General features: G+C 37.6%; 1 protein-coding gene across 2 annotated transcripts in view; it reads left to right on the top strand.

The window, feature by feature from the left end:
- The window catches only part of LOC145996322 (lachesin-like), a 414,321-nt gene that overhangs the window by 352,122 nt on the left and 37,488 nt on the right, over window positions 1-24,711 (top strand). For both annotated transcript variants that reach the window (XM_083132778.1, XM_083132827.1), the window contains exons 7-8: window positions 6,655-6,868; window positions 9,036-9,155. In XM_083132778.1, coding sequence (XP_082988904.1) covers window positions 6,655-6,868; window positions 9,036-9,148 — 327 coding nt within the window. In that variant the 3' untranslated portion in view covers window positions 9,149-9,155. The remainder of the gene's footprint in view (window positions 1-6,654; window positions 6,869-9,035; window positions 9,156-24,711) is intronic.

Here is a 24,711-nt window from a genome sequence, read left to right as displayed (position 1 = left end):
GACGAACCACACATCCTACAGCGACCGACATCCCGCAAGGTTTAACGTAACGCGAATTTAACTTCGGTTCGTTGTTTCTGCATTGGAATTTAATAATCGCCAAAGCACCTTCCTCTCTCGAATTTTACAACATAGACCACGCTCGAGACCATTAAAAAACAGCAAGCAAAATGTTACGGATTAGGAACTTAAGCATTGTGTTACGGGGATCGCAGTTGGGAATTGATGTTGCAAGAGAATTTCAGCTAAAAGGATTAACTGAGGCAACCATCTATAACCTCCATCCATTTTACCCAGTTTTCCCTTTTGTTAGGCGAATCTCACGCAATTATACCCGTTGACTTATTTCAAAGTTTCCTTATTCAAATACACACAAGAGAACGATGCTATAAATACAAGAATTTAAAGTTTATTGCCTGGTACTAACGTGACGTCACATAATAGATCTTGAATGTCTATCGGAGTCAACCAATCAAACGTCAGCAACCGATATATGATTAACCTTTGATATCTCACTTTTAAATAAAGTTACAACTCAACTCAACAAGGTTTTATTGGATTTACAGCTTAATAAAGCTACAAACGTGAAATTTGGTGTACCGAAAGATAAATTAAAGGTCAATTCAGTGCTAGAAAAATTTCCCGATTGGTCCGTTAATTTATCCGTTCAAGTTAACAATCCAAACATTTCTTATCTATTGATTACTCGGAAAGTACTGCATAAAATTTCATGATCTGAAATGATATTAGGTGCTGCTGTGGTAGGATATTTATTACTTCGATCTGTCTGCCCGTCTCTTAATTGGAGTGGAAAATTCATATCCACCAGCGCACTCATGCAAATTGCATGGTAAATGTAGAGAAACGAGCCAAATTCATTGCCTCAGCAATAACATAGTATATTCAATAGACAAACAAAGAAAGCCCTAAGTGCTTCGTGTGATATATCAGGTATATACTTTTCTGGTGCTCAGTGCAAGAAAGTGGATGTGCAGCCTTATAGCTCCTGCTTGGGGATACGAAGGACATCGAATTCGATTCCCGGCTGGGGCAACTATTTCACATATTTTTACAAAAAATGAATGATACTGTATTGTAACTTAATGCCTCGTATAGAGTTACGATAAATCTGCTTGCACGTATGCAAGGGCTACCTGATTGGTTTGGTTTGAGTTGCTGTTTTAAGTCCACTTTATGCACAGTAAGGCTAATCGGGACTGGACCTACAGTTTATAGTGGGATCCGAACCACTTGTGCCTCCACCGGGTATCGAACCCGGGACCCCTCGATTACAAGGCAATGACGCTACCACTGCGCCATGGGGGAGGCCCGCAAGGGCTACCTGAGTCTGCTGATCAGAACTAACTTCTTTTTTGTCATTATCGATGTATTAAAAATTTAGGAACTTTCCTTACAATAACATTTGAAGTAAACTTTCCGCAAAAGTATAACTTCACGCCTTGTTATTGAATTGAGATCGTTGTGTGTAGGCTAAAACAAAGTGTAATCTCAATTTCAAATCAATGTGAATGTAGAGTTTGAAGGTCACCATTATTTAACATTTGTTTAGTGGCATAGACACTCATAGGCACATTTCAATAATAACATGAAGTAATATTTCAAGGGTGGACCATATTATATCGAAATCGAATTGCTAAATTAAATTTTCAGCAGAGAAAGTCTTCATTTTACTTCCAAAATGTAACTATGAAGACACCAAGAATATATGGTAAAAAAATATGTAAAAATCATCCTCGTGTTCATGCAATTGTGAAATGAATTTTTATCATGTACATTTTGAACAACCCTCATACATTAATATTCACTACAACCCCCCCTCCCTAAAAATCAAGGATGCAAATAAACACACACCTTTCTTTACAAAAGCAGAGCTACACCGGATTTAGAAGTGTGTGTCTTGGAGTCACAGCGTCTGAGATTTTAATCAGCCTACCCGTGATGTTTTCTTTATCGGGCCTATTATGATTTCAGCCGGGCTGATCCCGGATTCCCTGTTTGCTCTGTCAGTCTCCGGAACATCGTTTTGCTTTTAGCCAGAGGGGGGGAGGTGACCTTTCGCGATCAAACGCCAGGCGTTTCTACGGGCAACAGAGCGCGGCGTCAACAGCCAACAGACATCGTCAACACTTAATCTTTTTACAGTGGAAGCTTTGCGTATCATCTGCGTACTACACTGTTAGTTTTCGAGCCCAGTGAATCTGTCGATGCTGTTTCTTTCACTGAAGCGTTGTATATATCCGCTTACCAGCTCTGATCTTTGTTATATTTCAGCTTAATTGCCCTAGGAAAACTAGTCCGGTTCCGAGAATAGCAACTGTACTAATGGCATATTTATTCCATTGTAATTGCACCCTAAGCGGTCTTAAATACGCTCGAAAAATTTCATACAACTGGGACTTCCCAGTCACTCTCATTGTTGAAGCCATTATCAGCTCTAAATCTCCTTTCATACTTACTAATTGCTCTTTGGCTGTTGAATTTTCATTATTTTGCAAAGCGAACATGTGAAATGGGGGGGGGGGAGAGAAATCACAAAAACGTGAATCTCTTTACCGTTTTTAACACTGTGGAACAAGGTAAATACGGGAACGTGGCTCACAACTTCGAGTTTTTATTTCACGTCCATTAGATACGGCCTTTCCCGTTAGTGTTGTTTTGTAATCGTTTGGCCTATTTCTCATGATGTCAGAATAGTGACTTGCCTGTGTATTTACATCTTGGGAACTCGGTTGCTTTAAATATTACCATATCGTTGTTTTTTCTTTTGTTTTTGTTGGAGTTGAAAAAAGTGTGAATTATGATATAATGTAAAACCTTATGAAGTAGAATTGTGAAAAGTGATATTTAGCACAGACAGTCGGTCTCATGTTTTTTTAAAAATATGTACAGATATATGCGAAAAGCTACATACTTAAAGCTCATAAGATTGTTTTGTGCATATCCGTCATTTTAGAACTATAATTTTGAAACTATTGTTTCAACCATTCAGTTTTGAATATCGCTTTAACGTTAGCAATGATTTGCAGAGAAGCCTTAAATGAATCACCAAAGAGTTTTTTGATTATCATTTGGTAGCGACATACAAAATACTAAATTCGTTAATTCTGACTACATAGGCTTGGTAATTCTAAACATTCACTATTTGGCAAGGATTTGTTTTAAAAATGGTCTCTATTAACTATTGTTCCAAACGAATATCGTTTCCTAAGTGCAAACCTACATTAGTTTGGTTTGATTTGGTGTTTTAAGTCCACTTTATGCACAGTAAGGCTAATCGGGACTGGGCCTACAGTTTAACGACGCTACCACTGTGCCATTGGGTAGGCCCCCACAGGCTACATTAGTATGCCACTGTCTATTAGAATAAGCCTTGTTGAAGATAAAGAACCTTTTTCAGGGAAGCACAAAAGTTGGTCCGGAAAGATACGTACGTATTCAAATCCATCGCAACACACACTGGCGCTGGTGTTATTTCCGGGATTAGGGCCAGATGTATGCAGGGAAATAGCAAAAGGGCTCGGCGGATGTAATTTGCAGAAGTTTACTTCCCGAAAAGTGAGTTCCGGACCCATTTCTTTTCCACACTTGCCTGGCCACATATTACGATCCGATTTCCAAACTATCTACCCGGGGAACCCCATTGCGCAAACTCAGAGAGTTTCGCTTCGTACCAGTATCGTAAATTTGTCGCGCACAAAAAAGTATATTTGGTTCTCTTCTTCTGCGTTTCGTGTCGTTTTTTTTTCTTCCTAAACTCTTCTTCCGTGTCTGGCGAAGAAGAAACTGAAGATGCGAGGCAATTTTTCACTTTGTATTCCACTTTTTTTTGGTTTGTTACTTCTCGTTGCGGAAAAACACGCGAGAGCAATTCAAAGCTTTTGCATCGAGAGGGGGGATTTCCGAGTCAGCTGCGAATGCTTTACGATCCGATACATCAGAATTTATGTTCTCCTTTCTGCTTCATTGTCACACGTCCTATATTCCCCAAATCCGTATCGGGTACTCTGTCAGATTAGGCCAGAAACTGGTGACCTCTTGCGGAGATAGGAGCAAGTAAAGTAGAGAGATAGGAGGAGCCTTCGTGTAAAACACCTATCGATACGAAGGTACCAATACCACCACGATTGTGTGCGTGCGTTGGCAGATTAATCGTTTCGAGGAACTGTGTTACAATACACACCTTTACACCGGAGAATCAAATCGGTTGGGAATCATTTCTTGGATCTCTGGGAAAACTCCATTCACAATTCCACAGGAAATTATGAAATTGTACAATTGCATAATTTTGAGTTAACTCTGGAAGCTTCCCCGGATAGTGGAAAATTTCCATAGTGTGTAAATTAGTTCCAATAAAACATTCCAGGTGGCAGCACAAATGTCAAGTGTGTATATGCCAGAAGTGTGTAAGCGCAGCTCTGTATGAAATTCCAACGTATGTACTGGGACACATAGATAGCCAGAAAACTAGATAGATCGCAATATAAAAGGCCCATATTTTGATGGTTCTCCTACCACAATAATAGGTACGTTATCCACAAAGAAACCGTAACTATTGGAGGTAGACAGTCCCTCTGCACAGACCCGTTCTAACGCGCCGGCTGTAACTAAACGTCTCTTTTGCTATGGCCTTCAACTAGATGTATTTTCTTTGATTTCTTTGGTTGATGGAAAAGGTTCACCGCGTAGTACCATCTTGAGTGTAGAACACAGCAAGAAATCTGAAGGTGCAAGAACAGGCGAGTATGGCGACTGCGGAAGTAGTGGGATGTGTTTCTCCGTCAAGAACTTGATCTTGCATCTTGAATTTACAATATCACATGACATACATGGACAGGATATCACTCGGCAGACTCTCACACACACACAACCGAGATACATCGAAGTCACCCCACTTGTCTCGTTCCGTGACATATCTTCGGATAAAATTTTAATCCAAATATTGAATCTAGATGACGCTGTAACGCACAGTTCTTCCACATCGTACATATGAGTAAATATTAGTTTAATAAGTTCGAGCAAATATTAATTTGAAGAATCGACCCTGTGGTAAATATATTGTAAAAAAAATTGTAAGTTTTGTAGACATTAAATTTAGAATCTACAAGTAGTAACTAAAAATAAACGTAACTCCATGATCCAAAGTCCTCTAGGACCAAGGCCTGCAAGAGAAGGTTTTTCCATTGGGTAACGCGTGGTTAGCGCATCGAGTCCGATCGCTGTTTTCTGGCTTCGGAGACCAAAGCCCCGATGGCCTAGTGGTAACGTCGTCGCCTTGTAATATAGGGGTCCCGAGTTCGATGCCCAGTGGAGGCACATTGCACTGTGGTTCGGATCCCACTTCAAATTGTAGATTCAGTTCCGCGCCCGCAGAGAGGGCCCAGAGAGACACTTGCCCTTCCCCCACCCCCGCTAGATATGTGGAAACACTTCGTACAATTCAAATTTTTAAATTGTAGCGTGAAAACACAGAGGAGAGGTGCCGTGAAAGACAGAAGATTACGGGCCTATGAAAATTAACCTAGTGCTGGAGAATCTTTATGAGAATCCTCATAACTGGGGGAAAAGCATCACTCCACGTTTGCCCCAATTTTAGGGCCATTTTACACCGAGGGTTGCTTGCAGGTACCCATTTATTAGAGGTTGGACAAACCTCTAATAAATTGGGGGGGGGGGGTTATTGCTTTAAAAGTACCACCTGAAATTACCCACTCCGGGAATCAAACCTGTTTTTCCCGGGTGGCAAGCAGGCACCCAAAGTATACTTACATTGGAATGAGTAATATCCAAGGGAAGGAGAACTTGACAAAATTGTCGATAGATGGAACTGCTATAAACATCTTATTATTCTTTGTTGTTACCGAGATCCAGAATGGATTCATTACTGTGTGTGCTTTCTTTTCTTTCTTCGATTATTTAAATGCATTTCCCACTTATGAATCTTTACTGTAGTGGCTATTGTATCTTGAGCACTGTACATATACATTGGTGTACTTTATGAAAGTTTTTGCCTCTTTTTTGGTAAAATAAATTAGAGGGTAGATATTGTTTGTAAGTGGTTTGTAAGTACGAATAGTGATTTCATTTAGTTTACGTGCTAGGGTACTGCATGGTACCATTTTCGCTCGCTCGTTCTCGTTGAGTCTCCCACCCTTGAGCTTGTACAATTGAATATGATTTTAATGTGACAATAATCGTAGACACGTATGTGTAAAATGTCCACTTTGGTAGTTTCAGCCCACCATCATCTATTTCATTTTCATATATAACCGTGTGTTGGTAATATTGACTAAACTTGAACATTTTAACAAGTATTTGATTACTATGTGCACTTTAGTTTCAATTTCACTGCGCCTTTCACTTCACGATCCATATTTGAGGTCCCACTATCACAGACAAATGACTGTTATACGTCTACAACTGGGCTTCGAGTGCATACCACTCGTGTTGCCTGTTCGACTGTTACGCTATCTAGCGATGTCTTTGCGAACTATTTGGCGCTCGACCGAAATCCTCTTCCAACAGCACTCTAATGTACACCGTTTTTTAAATGATTTCTAATACAACATGCGCTTTCAGTTATAACGTCAGAATCTAGCTTTGTGCATTATACGAATAAATTTCCTATCTTTTCAGAGCCCAACACCGCCTCAATATGTGTTCTGGTACCACAACGACCGAATGATAAATTACGACACTGGACGCAGTGGCGTGTCGGTGAAAACGGAGCCGGGTCCCAAGACCCATAGCAGACTCATTATAACAGACGCAAAGTATATCGACTCTGGTAACTACAGCTGCAGGGCATCGAACACGGAATCTGACACCATACATGTCTTCGTATCGGAAGGTAAGATAAACATTTAATTGTATTTTGAAAATTAACAACTTACATAAATTGAAATGAAACATATACGCTTATCTTTAGCAGTTATTTTTCGACAGAGCCGGTTTGTCACATAAATCATTGTTAGCAATATTTAATAACTATGGACTTGAAAAATTAAAGTTATACTTTCTATAGTTTATTTCGTAATTTTAAGTTTAAACATATATGCTAAAGTGAAATAAATGGTTCTGATTCCTTGTGCACATCTTTTAGAACGCATGGATAATTTGCCGCAAAATCTTTATTTTACTTTAAAATGATGTTTGTTTCCTAATAAATCGTATTCATTTTTTTCTTATTTTACGTAGCTTTTCTGTATCATTAGATTATTCGCAACAATGTAGGTGGATGATTAAAATTTTATCAAATAAAATTAATTTCCGTATTTCACCTAAGAATAAAAACAGTTAACTAAATCTTATTAATGATTATTCAAAATCAGACCTAAAGCTAGAAAAGAAAAAGATAATAGTATATATTAACACGTTAATATTAATTAATGTGTAAAAAAATGCTTTTAAAAATTTGAAAGGTATTGACGAATAAAATTGTTGTAATGAAGTATCGACTTTTTAAAAAACGAATTTATCGAGTCGCGGGTTAAAGGCGGCGGTTGAGAACCACTGACTCAGAGCGAACAAATGAACTAAAGATGCAATGGGAGGGAGATCGAAAGATAGACAAAAAAGAGAGAGGGGGTAGAATACAATAAAAGATAGGGTAGAGGGCAGAAGAAGTAAGGGGAAAGAGAGAGGTAGGAAATAAAATGAGAAGAGAGAGAGTTAGACTGTCATAAAAGAAAGGGCAGAGGGAGGGAGAGAGAGAGAGAGAGAATCGAAGATAATAAGCAACAGGTGAAGTCAAGAGGAGAAAGTGAGAGAAGAAAGGACAAATGAGGCAAGAGAAATAGTGGTAACGAATAATGGAAGAAGTGAGGAAGAAGATATAGATCAGATCAGATATAGATTCTAATACCGAGAAAGGAAGACGAATACTTGAGAAAGGAATCCAGAAAACAGGAACAAATAGGTAGGAGGAAGATAAGAAGTGCCACACAAGCGGGTAAACTCTTCTTATCCCTTTTTTTACTCGAATATAGACCTGCGTCGTGTTCCACATTTCTGTTGTTTTATGGATCTTTGCAAACATTCTACAGGGTAATACAAAATGAATGGTACAACTTTACACAGTTAATATGACGTTACTATTTATGATAGAAAATCAGACAAGGCATCAATATAAAGAAGAACTCTGGAAGTTTTATTCCCACTTAGCGGGCTTATTCTGCTTAGCCAATCCTCCACCAGGATCGCCAGTGTCGCTAAATGGCTGATGACCAGTAGAAGGCGTATTGTGTGTTGGAGATATCGAGAACTGATTCACTCACAATGGTGCAAAGACATTTCCGCATGCTTTTTGGTAGTAATGAATATGTTTCAACCTTCCGAAATATTTCCCAAAGTTACAACTGCAAATTGATAGTGCCTTCGAAACCGTTGACAACGACTTTCTGTTTCGTGCATAGCAAGTACTTGATTATCGTTTGGATGTTTACCGCATTACACGTGGTTCCCATGTTGAATCTCTATAATGTGATTTTCTATCATAAATAATAACGTCATAATAACTGTGTAAAGTTGTACCATTCATTTTGAATTACCCTGTATATTAATTTTGCTCAAAGGGAAAACCTTCACATTGTAAAATCTTTTCTCACGCTAGGAAAAGACGTTTTAAAACACTTTCCCCGAAATTGGTTTAAAAGCGTATTTGTGTTTACTAAAACGAGCAAGACACAATTAATCACGGATCTTTCAGCATTAAATCCGACAAGCGACTGATGTCCTTCATGCATATTTTCTTGGTGCTATTCCACAAACGCAATTGAAGAGATGTTTGTGAGTTTTTTTTGAAACTGAACATTTTTGTTAAAAAAAAATATGAAAAATGGATTTTCGTGAAAGGAATTATTTTTTCTCTCTATCACAGAGACCTATTGTTGGCATATTCGAACAATGGCAGGAGTATTAATTTCTAGCATGCAGTTTATGTAAACATTTTCGTCATTTGTAAAAACAGAGAATTTCAAATTGATTTCATCTGACCTATTACCTCTTTTTCTTTTTAGGAGACAAGACAGCTCCAATCCAACAACAGAAGACTGACGTGTCGTCAGCGATGTCTTTAAATCGTTTCTTGTTCTATTGGAGTTTTTTGTTGTTCTTGTTGATGGCAAGGTGAAACAAAGGTGAGGATATTGGGGGTGTTCATTGGACAACCGTTTTAGATTTTTGATGTTTAACTTTCAGTTATTACACAGCTCTGTATAACTTTAACCCTCCGTAACACGGGCGTCTGCACTAAATGCCGCCTTTTCTGAAATTTTGAATTATTTTCCTTACCAGTGCAACAATGGTCTGGAAAGCACTAGGTAACTTATCTACACTATTCCCACGAAAACATATAGACATTCGCATTTTCTTCTGGCGTTCTTTCAGTTGTTTACATGCCTCAGAAGTGACCGGTCCCACATAGGCGGCACTCAGTAACGCGCGCGGGAACGTCTCCTATCTTAAATCATAGCACTCCAGCCATGAATGTGGCGGATATAAGAAGAATAAACCGACGGTATGTTGTTCGAAATGCAAATTTATTGTATGCAGAAACCATTGCAGTACCCATAAGAAATGTCAGAGTTGTCAAAATAACGATATTGAAAAGTGACAACTTTCCGTCCATTTAATTTGAGTTTGTATAGCTATCTCTTTTCACGTATAACTCGTAAAGGTAGAAGAAACATATTGAGATTTGAAAATTTTAATATTTTGTAAGTATATTCGAGTTCTGTTTTACTCATCTCATTGCTTTTTTCTGCGAGTCAGCAAGATTTTGACTGAGAATTTTGGAACAAATATATAGTTCCTTACTAAGCCCATATAAGTTGTATGATTTCAATTCGTTTTGAAAAATACGTTGAAAAGTTTGTGAATGGTGAGTTCATTTTTTAGTTACTTTATTATATGGCAAAATTTTAATTACTTTTGGAAAAATATTTTGGTGCATTTGTTTCAAGAGTCTAAGCATGTACTTCCGTCCGATATTTTCTCTAATGTTTTTAGTTTATATAGTTTTAGTTTTAGTTTTGCTAATAAAAATGTCCGAAATGGACTGCTTGCGTTCATAAATATATCGTATGATTTCCAGTAAGCGCTAGGGTAAGTCAAAATCAATTTGCATCCATAATTCATCTAAATAAAGTTGGTTTTGACAGGGCGACACTGAGTGCCGCGCGCGGGACATTTGTGCTACTATGAAGGCGCGGATGACGGAGGGTTAAGTTATTACACAACTATGTTTAACTTTCAGCACTCATACAGTCAGTGTGGTATTTAAAAAATTTCCAGTGGGCGGGGGGGGGGATTCTACTGACTGTCTAGGGACAGCATGAGATAATGACTTTATGCCATATAACATTCCCCCATAGATAAAATTTATCAAGCAGAGGGGGAACAAGTATCCAGAGGGGGGAAATTCCCCATCCCCCCTACAAATACCACCCTGCATACAGTTATGTTTACCCTTCAGTTATTATACAACGGTACATGACATTAAATAAACATATCGCTTCAATTTGGATAAGGGTGGTGTCAAAATCCTAGTATAAGAGTTGCAAGATAACTTAACCAAAGCCAATAAATTCAATTCTTCCTTTTAAAGTTGCACATTTGAAAAATATGAGAAATTAAAAGGATTGCGAGATTTGGCCAACTATAACTTACTAATTTCACAGAATAAATGTGGACATATTATCTGATTGATACTCTCAACCATATTATGCTGTTGATATTGATAAATTTCGTTCTAGAAACCACACATTTATCACATGGAACTTCGTTTTATGAATACGTCATGAAACTTGACTAAACTGCACAACATAGCTGAATAAGTAGACTCTGTCCTAGCTATCTGTGGAACAGACGAACGAGAACAAGTCTCTGCGCAAGTAATGACGCGAGACGGCTCCACCAATGAACAGTGAGAGGAACGGGATTGCGTAATCGGAGGATGGAAGCAACTAGAGTTACCCGCTTTCCCTACTTCGCTCTGGCTTTGCTCACTGGATTTCCCCTCCTTCTCTACCTCTATGCGCGGCCCTGCTAAACAGTTAGCTAAACAGTTAGCTGGGTATATCTACACACACCTCTTATCATATGGTACATTTTGAATGATATAACATATCAAGTTTGAAATGCTTTACTCATATTTGCCAAATTACTAGGATGCACTGCAGATTCTGTGAATTTAGCATTAAATGAATACGTTAATTTATTAAGTATTAGCTATGTGAAAAATATGGTTCGAATTTCTTATTTGTACGTATCAATTTAGTTACGCTGTTTCCATATACCTTGCATTAAACACGAAGATGAAGATGGATTGTAAAGTGATGAAATTGTTGATTGATTAATTTGTTCTTTTTCCTTCGCTTTTCTGCCACTCTTGGCAGAATTGGGAAGATGGAGGGATGCTCACAAGTTGGATACATTGAAAAGAGTGAACAGTTCGGCGCGTCCCTTTTTTAACTTCGTCTAATTAACCACTCTTTCTCATCGTCTCGGTTAACCAAGGCGCAGAAGCGGGTTATCGAAAATTGGAAAGTAACTTTATTTTTACTCCGTGAGATGACCTGGTATTCTTGGTGGCCAAGATAATCATTTTATCCCGATATGACCAGACTGAATTGCTAGCAGGAATATTGAATTAATGGAACTGTAACTTAGACAATTACTGTAATCGTGATGTATATTAAGCAGAAGGGCAGCCTTGTTAATTTTGTGCGCCACATTCTAGAGCACATAAGTAAATCTTTTAGATAAGCACATCAAAGCTTATTTACCCACAATAATCATTAATTATGCATATTATAATCATTTCAACAGCATAAACATACTTTAAGAAATTTCAAAATGCGAATTTTGTATGCCATTTTTCAAATACCACACCGTGTAGAATTATTTCAATTGCATCAATATGTGCATAAAAGCTGATGTCTAGTAGAATAAGTTTATCCACCAAAATTGTTTCTATACTATTCTATAAAGGTTTATAATTTAATACTTTCGCCCTACCTCGTAACTTGCTGTCTAGTGTCTTTGTACGCTACTTATTGACGTGGATACTTACTTTAATACTTTATGAAATTCACGCTAGTTGAAGAGAATGTTCTTCTCGCAATTATTTGAGCATAAAACAGTTCATTAATTCAGCAACTTGGACTTCATACTAAAGAAAACACTCCCATGCAAACGTGCAAGCCATCACTTCTGCACGACTGACATACTTCCACTACCAGTCGCTCGCGGGGAATGTCCTAACTTGCACCCGGCGACAAGATGAATACAAACATGTGGGGTCGAGCACCGACATTGAGAGAGCATTGGATGACGAGAAATGACGTCAAATTGAGGTGTCTATTACAGAATCACATATTGATTGTAGTAGTTGTATTTACGGTGGGATAAACCCACGAAAGGAAGAGCCCCCCTCAAGCAGATTTGCTACACTTAAAACTTGCTCAACATGGTCATATGAGCTTTTTGCTCAAGTGTGGAACTCTGCATAATTCAAGATTTTTGTAAAAATGCCCTCGGGAATTTTTCAGAAAAGAAGAGCTCTTCTCAGATTGATTTGTGTATACTTACAAAAGTTGCATCAGCCAGATTTTTGTCCATAAACTTGTCAATTTTTGGCCACGCCAGAAATTAAGCAAAAACGCTATATATACACACACACATGCACCCATATACACACATATTTACTTCTAGTTTAAGTTTAATTGGACCCTAGCCTCAACTTGCATATCCAATATTAAAACAATGTAATATGCAGAGACCCTCTGTTTCAAGTAATTCCCCTCTGTGTCAGTGTGTACAATTCCCGAGACGGTAGTATTGATTTTTGCTTTGCATGTTTCTCCTCAGCGCCAGTACTTACAGAAATTCCCGAGTATTGCATCAGCCAGTATTGTGAGAGTGACTGAGGAGAACAGATGTGTTGATACAGTGCTTCTCATACTTACAGGCCTGTTTGGTTTAAATATTTGTTGTAATCCACTCATATTTAGAGTCAAGCTGTCCCATGTCCTGCATGTCTGTGCAGGTATTTGCGGAAGGTCAGTGTGAATGAATATTTATTCTCTTTTTCCACTTGTAAGCTATTGGCTTTACAACCTGTCATAATAAGCATAGAGATTAGATTTAAAACCCAGGAAATTTTATATAAATACCAAAGCCAAAAATATTAACACACATACACACATACATACCTACACACATATACACACACACACAAAGCACACAGCTGAACCCAACTGATATTTTTTATTCAGTATAAAGTTTTGAATTGAAACCCAGGAAATTGTATATAATAAACAACAGCAAAAATGCCGAATCAAAAATATTGTAATCAGTGCAATAAGAATATATCCAGCTCTAATTGGGCCAGACACCAAAAGATTTGTAACCCAGACAAATACAGAACTCCCACAATAATTTGCCCCAAATGCAATAGAGAATATAGTATGCAATACTTCACATATACACATAAAAATACTTGCTCTGCACAATCATCAACACAACCATCCACATCTGGTCTGAAAAGAAGGCACGAAGCACCTCTTAATGCCAGAGCAGCAAAGCAGCCACGCTATGAACCCATCCGTAGCAGTTTTAACGGCCAATTAAGGGATCACCGGTTTGTATCAGAGCCAAGATGTGGCATTGAGAATTTCTTGAACAGTATAAATTCTGATCTCCAGGCAATTCTAAATGCACAAAATGGCTCTTATAAGCTATCCCTCAAATTGTTTGCACAATATAAGAAGCCAAATGACACAAAATTTACGCAGCCCCACATAACAGAAACTGTACCTGTATATTCAAATGCAAATTCGGACAAAATAATAAGCAGATTGATAAATCAACTGAACATTAAACACTCTGAATTTGCAGCAAAAGAGTCAGGATGGAGCCTATGTGGCTCTCCGCACAAGTTATATGTTAATATTTCTGAATTCAACCCATTACAAGGTTCTACATATCTGCCATTACCTGCCAATATCAAAAACAAAAGAGCCGTGGTCAATATTGAAAATACCGACCAGAAATGCTTTTTGTGGTGTATTTTAGCTGCTTTGTATCCAGTTTCAAGGCATCCTGAGAGAATAACTTATTACAAACAACATGAACATCTTTTTGACGATGCAATGGAGGGTTTGGAATATCCAATGTCTGTTCAGAATATTGATAAATTTGAAAAAAAGGCCAGGCACATCAATGGCAAACAATTATCTATTAATGTATTTATTTGTTCCACTGGCAATTGCTTGATAGCACCTCTCAGAATCAGTACACTTGATGATGAATCTGCTATTCCGATTGATCTGCTCTTAATTGAAGGGAATGATACATACCATTATACTCTGATACATAATCTTGAAGCTTTAGTGAGAACACAACTAGACAAATATAAAAAAATATTTAAGTTGTGCAGAAGATGCTTAACTGAATTTGATGGTCAAAAAATGGTGAATGGGGTTCGGGAAGAGAGTGCAGAAATTGCCAAAAACAAGTTAATTGAGCATCTGAAATACTGTGGGAATCATAAACCTGTTCATATGGTGATGCCCAATCCAAGTGAAAATTGCAAATTCAAAAAGTATGAAGCCTCGTTGGAACACCCAGCATATATTGTCTGTGATTTCGAATCGAACGTCAAACCTATTGCATTCTGCAATCCAGATCCTGAAGAATCTTCAAGTACATCATACCAGCTACATGAACCTTCCAGCTTTTGTTATGTGGTTGTACAGGATGGTGTTGTTACTAAAAAAGATTTATACATGGGACCAGATGCCATCAAAATATTTGCACATAGAATAGAAAATGAGTGCCGTGACATAGCATCTAACATCTTATTAAAATCAAAGCCTATGTTGCCTTTAACAGAGGAACAGATTGAAGATTTCAACAATGCAGAAAAATGCCCGGTATGTGATTCTGAATTTTCAGATACAAATATCAAGGTGAAACACCATTCTCATACAGATGGTAAATTCTTAATGGCCCTGTGTAATAGCTGCAATATTAAGATCAAGAGACCAAGATTTATCCCCATATTTTGCCATGGAGCATCCAATTATCATTTTCATCATCTGATCAGGTACGAGGGGTTTGAGAAGCAGAATTTAAATATTTTAGCTGAAAATGATGAGAAATATATATCTATTAGCAAGATAATTAAAGTTAGTGGTGTTCCTATTCACATAAGATTTCTTGATTCTTACAGATTTTTATCTGCTAGCCTGGCTACACTGGCCTCTCAATTACCTGATGATCACTTGAAAATCACACGTGCATTGTTTCCAAATCAGGACCTGAAATTAATTAGGCGGAAGGGTGTATATCCATATGACTATGTTACAGATTTTTCTAAATTTGATGAGTGTTCCCTGCCACCACAAGAAGAGTTTTACAGCAAAATCAGAGGATCTGGAATCACTGATGATGATTATCACCATGCTCAGTTGATGTGGAACAATTTAAAATGCAAGACATTTGGTGATTATCACATGGCATATTTGAAACTTGATGTCACCCTCTTAGCTGATATATTGCAGGCATTCAGAAAATCTTCCATGCAAAATTATGGACTGGACCCAGTGTATTTTTACAGTGCTCCGGGCCTAGCATGGGCCGCAACGTTTTTGAATACCAAAAAGCAATTGGATCTGATCCACGATCAAGATATGTATCTGTTTATGGAGAAATGTATAAGAGGGGGGATGGTGCAATGTTCCCAGAGATATGCCAGAGCAAATAACAAGCATATTATGCTGCCTGATTATGATCCAGCACGGCCATCAAATTATATACTGTATGTGGATGCAAACAGCCTCTATGGTCACGCTATGATGGATAAATTGCCATATGCAGGGCTTGAGTGGGTTGAAAATTACAATATTGAAGATCTTCAGGACTTTGATGACAGTGACTATGGCCTCATCTTAGAGGTTGATCTGATAATTCCAGATCATTTGCACAACAAATTTTCTGATCTGCCCCCAATTCCCGAGGTTCAGTGCTCACCTGGCTCTAAACAGAAGAAGCTCATGATGACACTGGAGCCAAAACAACGCTATGTCATATATTACAAAAACCTCCAGTTCCTGATGAAACATGGTGTTCAAGTGACCAAAGTTGGAAAAGTTTTGAGGTTCAGGCACTCAGAATGGTTGAAACCATACATTGATACAAACACGGAGCTTCGAACATCTGCAAAGAGCCAATTTGATAAGGGCTTGTTTAAATTGATGGTGAATTCAGTGTATGGCAAAACTATTGAAAATGTCAGAAAACATACCGATGTTAAAATAATTACTGACCCCAGCCTGAGCAAAAAATTGGTTGCAAAGCCCAACTTCAATTACAGAAGAATTTATGATGAGCACATGGCACTTTTCAACATGAAGAAAACAAAGATCAAATTTGATAAACCTATTTATGTAGGGGCTGTGATATTGGAATTGGCCAAATTACATATGTTAACATTGTATTATGATGTGCTGAAACCTTTTTATGGTGATCGTGTAAAATTATTGTACATGGACACGGATAGTTTTATTCTTGATATTCAAACAGAAGATGTTTATCAAGATATGTCACAGCCTGAATTGCTTCAATATTTTGATACCAGTGAACATACAAGAATTCAACCCCACAACAAAAAGGTGCCTGGCAAGTTAAAAGATGAGACACTTGGTGATGTTATTGTGGAATTTGCTGGGTTAAGTGCCAAGGTGTATACTTTTAAAACATGTAGTGCTGTTGTCAAAAAGGCTAAGGGCGTTGGCAAAGTAACTGTTGACAAAGATCTTGAATTTGAAGATTATGAAAATTGCATCAAATCATGTAGCGCAATCAAAACATCAGAAAATAGAATTCAGAGTGAGGATCACTTATTGACTTCAAATATTGTAAGAAAAGTGGCCCTGGACCCACATGATGATAAGAGATGCATTTTATCATGTGGCATACATACTTTACCTTGGGGGCATTGTGATTTGAGAAGTGGCAAACAATGCCCAATTACAGAGCATGATTTGAAATAAATAAACATGCCTATGAACTTATTTGGGTTCAAAATTATGGAGCTTCCAACACCACAAGCCTCTCCTGATATGCTGTCTAAACTGAGTGGCTTGTTAATTATTCATCTGAACAGCATACTTACAGATGTTGATGATGAAACAGGCAAAACATTGTACATATTTAACAATAATTTAAATCATTACCAATTACCTGTAGGTGGGCAATTGCAATTTATTACAACCCCTGAGGGTGATGTCAAGATTTCAGTAGGGAGAAATATTTATAGAATTAAGCACTCAAACATGATTTCTGGCACTGTATATACTGTTTCTGCTGGTGACTGCTTATATATTGAGGTCCCTGGATCATATGACAAGCTTATACCCTTTTTTATAGAATTAAGAATCAGATACTCTATAATAAATAACCATTAAAACAAAAATGCCTAATGATATATTTGGCCATACAAGACATGAAGATCACAGTGATGAGATTCTGATGCTTGATGTCAGAGTCAAGAAATTAAGAAGTGATTTACAAGCTTTACAAACCACACTCAATGCCAGTCTTCAATTAGAAATTACAAATTTACAATCACAATGCATGGACCCTCTTCTTAAAATTGATTCTGAACTCAAAGTGCTGCTTCAGAAATATACTGATCTGGCAACATTAGATAATTTTCAAAGTTTAGAAGAAGCTGTAGCAGCTCTTCAAGCCAAATTTAAGACCCAGACCACCAATTCCGAGCAATTGAAACAACAATTGGAAGAGCAGATAAATAATGTCCAGACACAGCTCCAAACAATTGTCAAAAGCATAAAATCACAAGAAGATTTTGATCTAGTCATTTCCACTCTAAAAGAACAGATTCAATCACTCCAAATACCTAATCTGGATCCTCTGCACAATGCCATAGCCGAGGTTAAAGAAAAAATTGAGACGCTTGAAAATTTTATGAACAATTTGCCATCTTCTGATGCTTTGAATGCAATAACTCGGAGTGTAGCAAATATTAAGCTGCAACTTGAAACATATGAAGATTTTGGAAAAATTCAAAGTACCATAACCCATCTTGAGGGTACAATAGCAGCAGTGCAAAGTGATTTGGCAAATGTACAAGAATCCCGCCTGCCTGGGATTGTAGATACCCTTGTTAGTGTCCAGCAACAGATCACAAAACTTGAAAACCTCAACACTGAATCTGAACTGTCTCATTTTCATCACTTGATCGATGATATCCAAACAAAACTTGAAATTTTACAACAATCCACACCCTCTCAGGCAGATATAGCCCTGCTCCAATATGCTATGCAAAATGTGGCTGATGCTTCTGAATTAAACAATGTGAAATTGGCACTTGAATCTTTGCAAAATACAGTATCAAATCTTCCTACATCACAGGAACTTAAAAATATTAAGAGGGCAGTGAATAGGATATTGAAATCAGAAGATATCAAGAATATCCAAGCAGAGATCAAACATCTCACTCAGACAGTGGCCACTCTACCAACCAATCAACATATTAATGAACTGCATGCCCTGTTTGAGGATATCAGAAGACAGGTCCATGATCTTACTGCTCAAAATTCAAAATTGTCAATTGTTGAAAATTTGCAACAAATTGTAGCTAATATCAAGCAACAGCTAGGGACCATGGAATCCAATCAAGCAAATGCTCTGTCTGTTTTTGCCACCCAGCTACAAGAGATTGTGCAACAATACAAGAAACTTGTTGTGGACATAAAAATCAAGCCAGGCCATGATGATGTTGTTAGGACCATCAATGAGCATCTTGAATCTGTAACAAGCAGATTGCTTACAGCAGAAAAGGAAATAACTGGCATAATCGAGAATCCAAAACATTCAGTAATTCTTGAATTGTACAGCATCCCCAACAAAGAATATGATTCACCATTTACACCAGGTGGCAAAATATATATGCTATCCCCTGCACAATTTTATTATCAATTTTTTGTTGGGGGCACATTGAGACCAATCAAGATCAAATATTGGCATCAGCCACAGGCACACCACTACCCCACCTTATCAATAACAAATGCTGAGAACAAAGTGAAAATCACCAGTGTAGAGTTAGAGGATTTTACAGACCCCAATACATTAGAAACAGCCTATGTTGAAGATGATGGATCTCTGGAATTTAAAATACAAATAGGGGACAAATTATATTTAGAATATCCTGTAGTATCAGCTGCTGAACACCCCATAGTTGCAATATTCTTGTTTTCATATCATGTCTAGTTGTTGATGAATTACACAGACAAGCCCGACATAATTTTAAGAGACTCCCAGTAGTCACAAAGGGCATAGATGATTTATGGCAGAGCGACTTGATTGAGTTGTCAAGTGGACAGTTGAAAAACTTAGACAAAATCAACAAGGGCTACAAGTATCTACTCACTGTAATAGACACATTTTCAAAATTTGCCTGGGCTCTGCCACTCAAATCCAAGACTGGAACATGTGTTACAGAAGCCATCAGGACAATCATCAATCATTCAGGAAGATCACCGCGTTATTTGCAAACAGATAATGGCAAAGAATTTTATAATTCAGTGTTTCAACAATTTATTAAAAGCCGGGCAATAAAACATTACTCGAGTTACAGTGATCTCAAAGCCTCAATTGTAGAGAGATTCAACAGAACCTTGAAAAATCTTATGTATAAACAATTTACACTTCAAGGTAATTATAAATGGATTAATATTCTTCCAGAACTTCTACATAAATATAACAACTCGGTCCATTCCACAATCAACATGAAACCCTCTGAAGTAACTTCATCTGATGAGCAAAAATTGATCAGCACTGTTTATTATCCTAGATACCAGCCAACAACAAGAAAGGCCAAATACAGGGTGGGTGATCAAGTAAGAATCAGCAAATATAAGCACTTATTCAAGAGAGGCTTTACAAGAAACTGGAGCACAGAATTATTTACAGTGGTTCAAGTTAAACCCGGGACCCTTAACACATATATAATAAAAGATCATCGAGGAGAAATTCTCAAAGGCAGATTCTATGAACAAGAGCTCAGCAAAACTAAACAGCCTGACACATATCTCATAGAAAAAATCATCCGCAGAAAAGGCAACAAGTTATTTGTCAAATGGCTGGGTCATCCGGAAAACAGCTGGATCGATGCAGACAAAGTGATAATATGAGCACCTGGGATGTTATAAAAAGGCTGCCAGAACCTGAACAACAGAATAAGAGAAATGGAAAATTGCTGCCTGAAAATATTAGATGTCTTATTGTTGGGCCATCTGCTTGTGGTAAAACTACACTAATGGTTGATAATTTTTTATTGGCACCCAACTGGTTAGACTGGAAAAACAGGCACTTGTATGTTTTCTCTAAGAGCTTGGAACAATTAAAATATCAGCAGCTGATGAAGCTATATGATGGATTGGATATTGCCACTTTTGAACCAGATGTTAAGCCCTTCACGAATGTCTCGATAATTCTGTTGTTGTGTTTGATGACATTATACTGGATAATCAAAACAAGGTTAGAAATTTCTTTACACAGGGGCGGCACAAAAACATTGATTGCTTCTACCTGGCACAGACTTTTTCTAAAATTCCAAAGCAGCTGATCCGAGACAACAGCAATTTTATATGTGTGTTTCATCAAGATCATACCAACCTCAAACACATACATGATGAATATGTAGGTGGGGACTTGAGCTACAATGATTTTTCCAAGTTTTGCAGCAGGTGCTGGAATCAGGACAGTTATGGGTTTGTCACTATTGATATGACAAGAACACCCAATAGTGGCAAATATAGAAGTAAAATCAACGATTTTCTAGACGTAGAGACGTATATAAACAACCATGAAACGACCAATCATTGACGATCTTAAATTAAGAGATTATCTTGTAAAAAGATTCAAGGGATGGAAATCAGAGAACCGGGGAATTTATGAAAAACACAAACAAACAGAACAGCCTGTAATTGATGCTATTAATAATTTAGGTAAGAATATCAAAACTGTTACAGAGCAAAATCAAGATTTGATCACAGAGCTTGTGCCTGTAGCTGCAAGGAACATATTAGATTATCCATTCACCCCACTTTCCAGTATTCATACACCTAGTCCTGTTGCTCCTAGAAGAATTGAGGCTAGTCAGGATCCTATTGAATTGGGTCTTCTTGCTCAAAAATATTTAACCACACCTAAAGACAACAATGATGAGGTGTTTGGTTTATATGCTGACACAGAGCTTGATGGTAGCATTATTCATAGAATTGGCAATTTCAGAGTAACATTTATGGGAGATGATATAATTGTATATTCAGAATCTCGACTTGGAGAAAAAGGTGCTTTTGTTAAGTACACCGGAACACCTGGGTTGTGGGAACTGATGACTAGGAAAAGGCCTGGCAGCTATACAGAACAAGATTATGAGGATTACAAAGAAATATTAATAAAATCAGATGCTCTATACCAGAACAATGATCCCACACAAAAAAGGGTTAAGTCGAGCAGTGGGGCAAAATACAATAATTTAATCAAGCCCATATGGTCACAGATCAAGACTGGCAGTGGAATCAAACAATACAACACCCTGCCTAAAGAATTTGTATGGGTTGATGATGTCAGGAAACTTGTAGATAGGTTATTGGTGATAGCTGGGGAGGAAAATGCTGGCAACCACAATTTTTACAATGAAAAGGTTGGAATTATGGACATGATAAGCACCAAATTGTCTAATTTTATAGTGAATGACCCTAAAGGGATTGGATATCTCATAAAAATTATTAATACTCTACCACCTAAATTTTGGAATATTTCTGAGGGTCGGGGGCTTGTTAATGACATTATAAACAAGCTGCCATTTGAACTACACATTCCAGGCTATCAGTATTGTGGTCCAGGCACAAAACTGGACCATAGATTAAACAGAGGGGATCCTGGTGTAAATCCCCTAGATGCTGCTTGTAGAGACCATGACATAGCATACAACACACATTCTGATCTTGACAAGAGACATGTTGCAGACAAGAAATTAGAAGAGGCTGCATTTGGTAGATTTGTAAGCAAAGATGCTTCTTTAAGTGAGAGAATATCAGCATTGGGAACCACCATAGCTATGAGCACCAAACAAAAACTGGGGTGGGGGCTGTGAATATATATATAATAAACCTACAATGAAGGCCAAGGGTGTTATGTATCAAATACCTTATGCAGGTCTCAAATCTCTTAAAACTATTGACAGTCTTTTAACCAAAAAGCAGCGCAAGAAAAAAAAAATCTTGTCTTGCAAAGGGACATGGTATGAAATTGTTGCTTAGTACCCCCCAATTAAAAAAATTACAGCAATCAAGAAAAAAATTGCATACAGGGGGATTTATATTTACCATCCCTGCCATCTTAGCTGCTCTCGGGGCTGTGGGGAGCTTGGCTGGGGGATCAGCTGCCATAGCAAAAACAGTAATAGATGCCAAGAAAAATAGGGCAGAATTAGATGAGCAGAGGCGCCATAACCTGGCCATGGAGAAAAAAGGCAAAGGTGTTAAGAGAGCCATGAGTAAGTTTAAAAAAAACAAGAGCCGCTTACAAACCAAGATATTGAAGCTTTAATCAAGCCACTGGGCATCAAACATTTTAGGGGTGTGTACATGTCTGATTCTTTGCCAGAGCAACCACTCAACAAAGAGTGTGGCATTGTTAATTTGGATGAGTACAAAAATCAGGGCACTCACTGGATCTGTTATCTTAAATATTTAAACAATGAGGCATTTGTGTTTGATTCATTTGGAGGTGTTCCACCTGAAAATTTAATAAAATATCTAAATTCAGCTAATCTTTATTACAATAATGCCCGTGTTCAAAACTTCAAAGATGTTAATTGCGGACATTTGTGTTTATCTGTTCTTAGATATCTGTCTCAAATAAATAAACCATCAATTGAAGATTTTCAAAAGGCCCTGTGGTATCTGAAACATCATGGGGGTATTCCATCTCACCAGCCAAAATTCAATATTGAAACTCAAATTGCATGATGACATAGTGTATCCCAAAACAATAGCTCTCAGAGCATTTTACGGCATGTACTTGATCCCTAATATTACACACCACAACAACAAAATTGCAGTTGGGGATCAAAAAATTGTCATCACTCCAGGGCAATATAATCTGTCCACTCTAAATGCTCAATTACCCAGAGGTGTAGTGTTAAGTCAAAATTCTGTCACTCACAGAGTAGAGATTGTATCTGCTACAGAAACAGTGGATCTGGGTACTATAGGAGAGCTGTTAGGCTTTGAGAACAACACAAAACTCGAACCGGCCATCAAACACACTGCTATGAATATACCTAAATTCTTAGCCATAGAGACTCTGAATATTCACTGTAATGTGGCCGAGGGTATGATCACCAAATCAAATGGCATAGGCACTCACAAACAAACTGGCATCATTGCAACATTCAAACCTAATTCTGAATTTATGGAGCCAATCATCTACAATCCATCCCCAACATTATATTTTCCTGTGTGCCATAACAGAATAGATTATATTGAATTGATGGTCACTAATGAAAAAGAAGAATTAGTTGATTTTGCTGGAGCCACAACAACTGCTATCATAGAGATTAACATTTAAATAAAAATACATACAATGGAAAATATTGAGAGTTATGAGCTACAATCATTCCCCCCAAACAGGAGGACATTTGCAAATTTAAATCAACCCAACACAGAGATTGAGGTGTTGTTATAAACAGAGTGGATTATCCCGGCATTACCTCCACAGCTTTGGCCACACTAAAATTATCCAAAACCGAGGCTTCTTACTACAGAATCGGTGGATTTGAGGCTGGTGATAAAATATTAACCAAGAGCCACACAGTGCTGTTCCCCATGCGCCTGTTGCCAGGATTCTTCTCGGATTACAAAGATATTATGTGGAAGGGCGGGTTAAGAATTACATTTAGAAGAGCTGCAAATGATAATAATGCTTTGATGAGGTACAGCACATTAAACCCTACAGGAGAAGCTCTGCCCAATACCCTACCTGATGAAGGCAAATGCATTATTCAGACTATGGAGCTAAGAATCCCAGTTGTTGAATATGAGGCCAGTTATGCTCTTAAATACAAAGCTGATATAATAAAAAATCCACAAATTCCTCTGCAATTTTATACATATCAATCTGTACAGAAGCCCGCATCTGGCACATATTATGAATTTGATGCTACAAACTCATTCTCCAGCATACAATATGACATGCCTGATTTTGTGGTGGTATTGTTTCAGACTGGGAGACACAATAATCAGGAAAAAAATTCAAGTAAATTTGATAGCTGCAACATCAAGAACATATATCTTAAAAATGGCAGAAATGAGGTTTTTCCTAGAGAAAATTATAATTTAGACATGTCCAAGGATGATTTCCTCAAATTATATGAGGCTTTTTCGGCTTTCAAGAGGGTCACTACTGGCAGTACTGATATGTATTACTCACCAGATGAATTCAAAACACAGAGACCCATGTTTGTAATCAACACTTCAAAAAGAAAACAGGTTGTGGTAAATGACAGGACAAACATTAAAATTATCTGTGAATTCCACGAGGCATTACCCGACGACACCATATGTAGTGTCATTCTCATAGGAGAAAAATCAT

This window comes from Lepisma saccharinum, chromosome 1, assembly GCF_977018435.1.
Source record: "Lepisma saccharinum chromosome 1, izLepSacc3.1, whole genome shotgun sequence".
Taxonomy (NCBI): domain Eukaryota; kingdom Metazoa; phylum Arthropoda; class Insecta; order Zygentoma; family Lepismatidae; genus Lepisma; species Lepisma saccharinum.
This window is presented reverse-complemented; position numbering and strand designations above follow the sequence as displayed.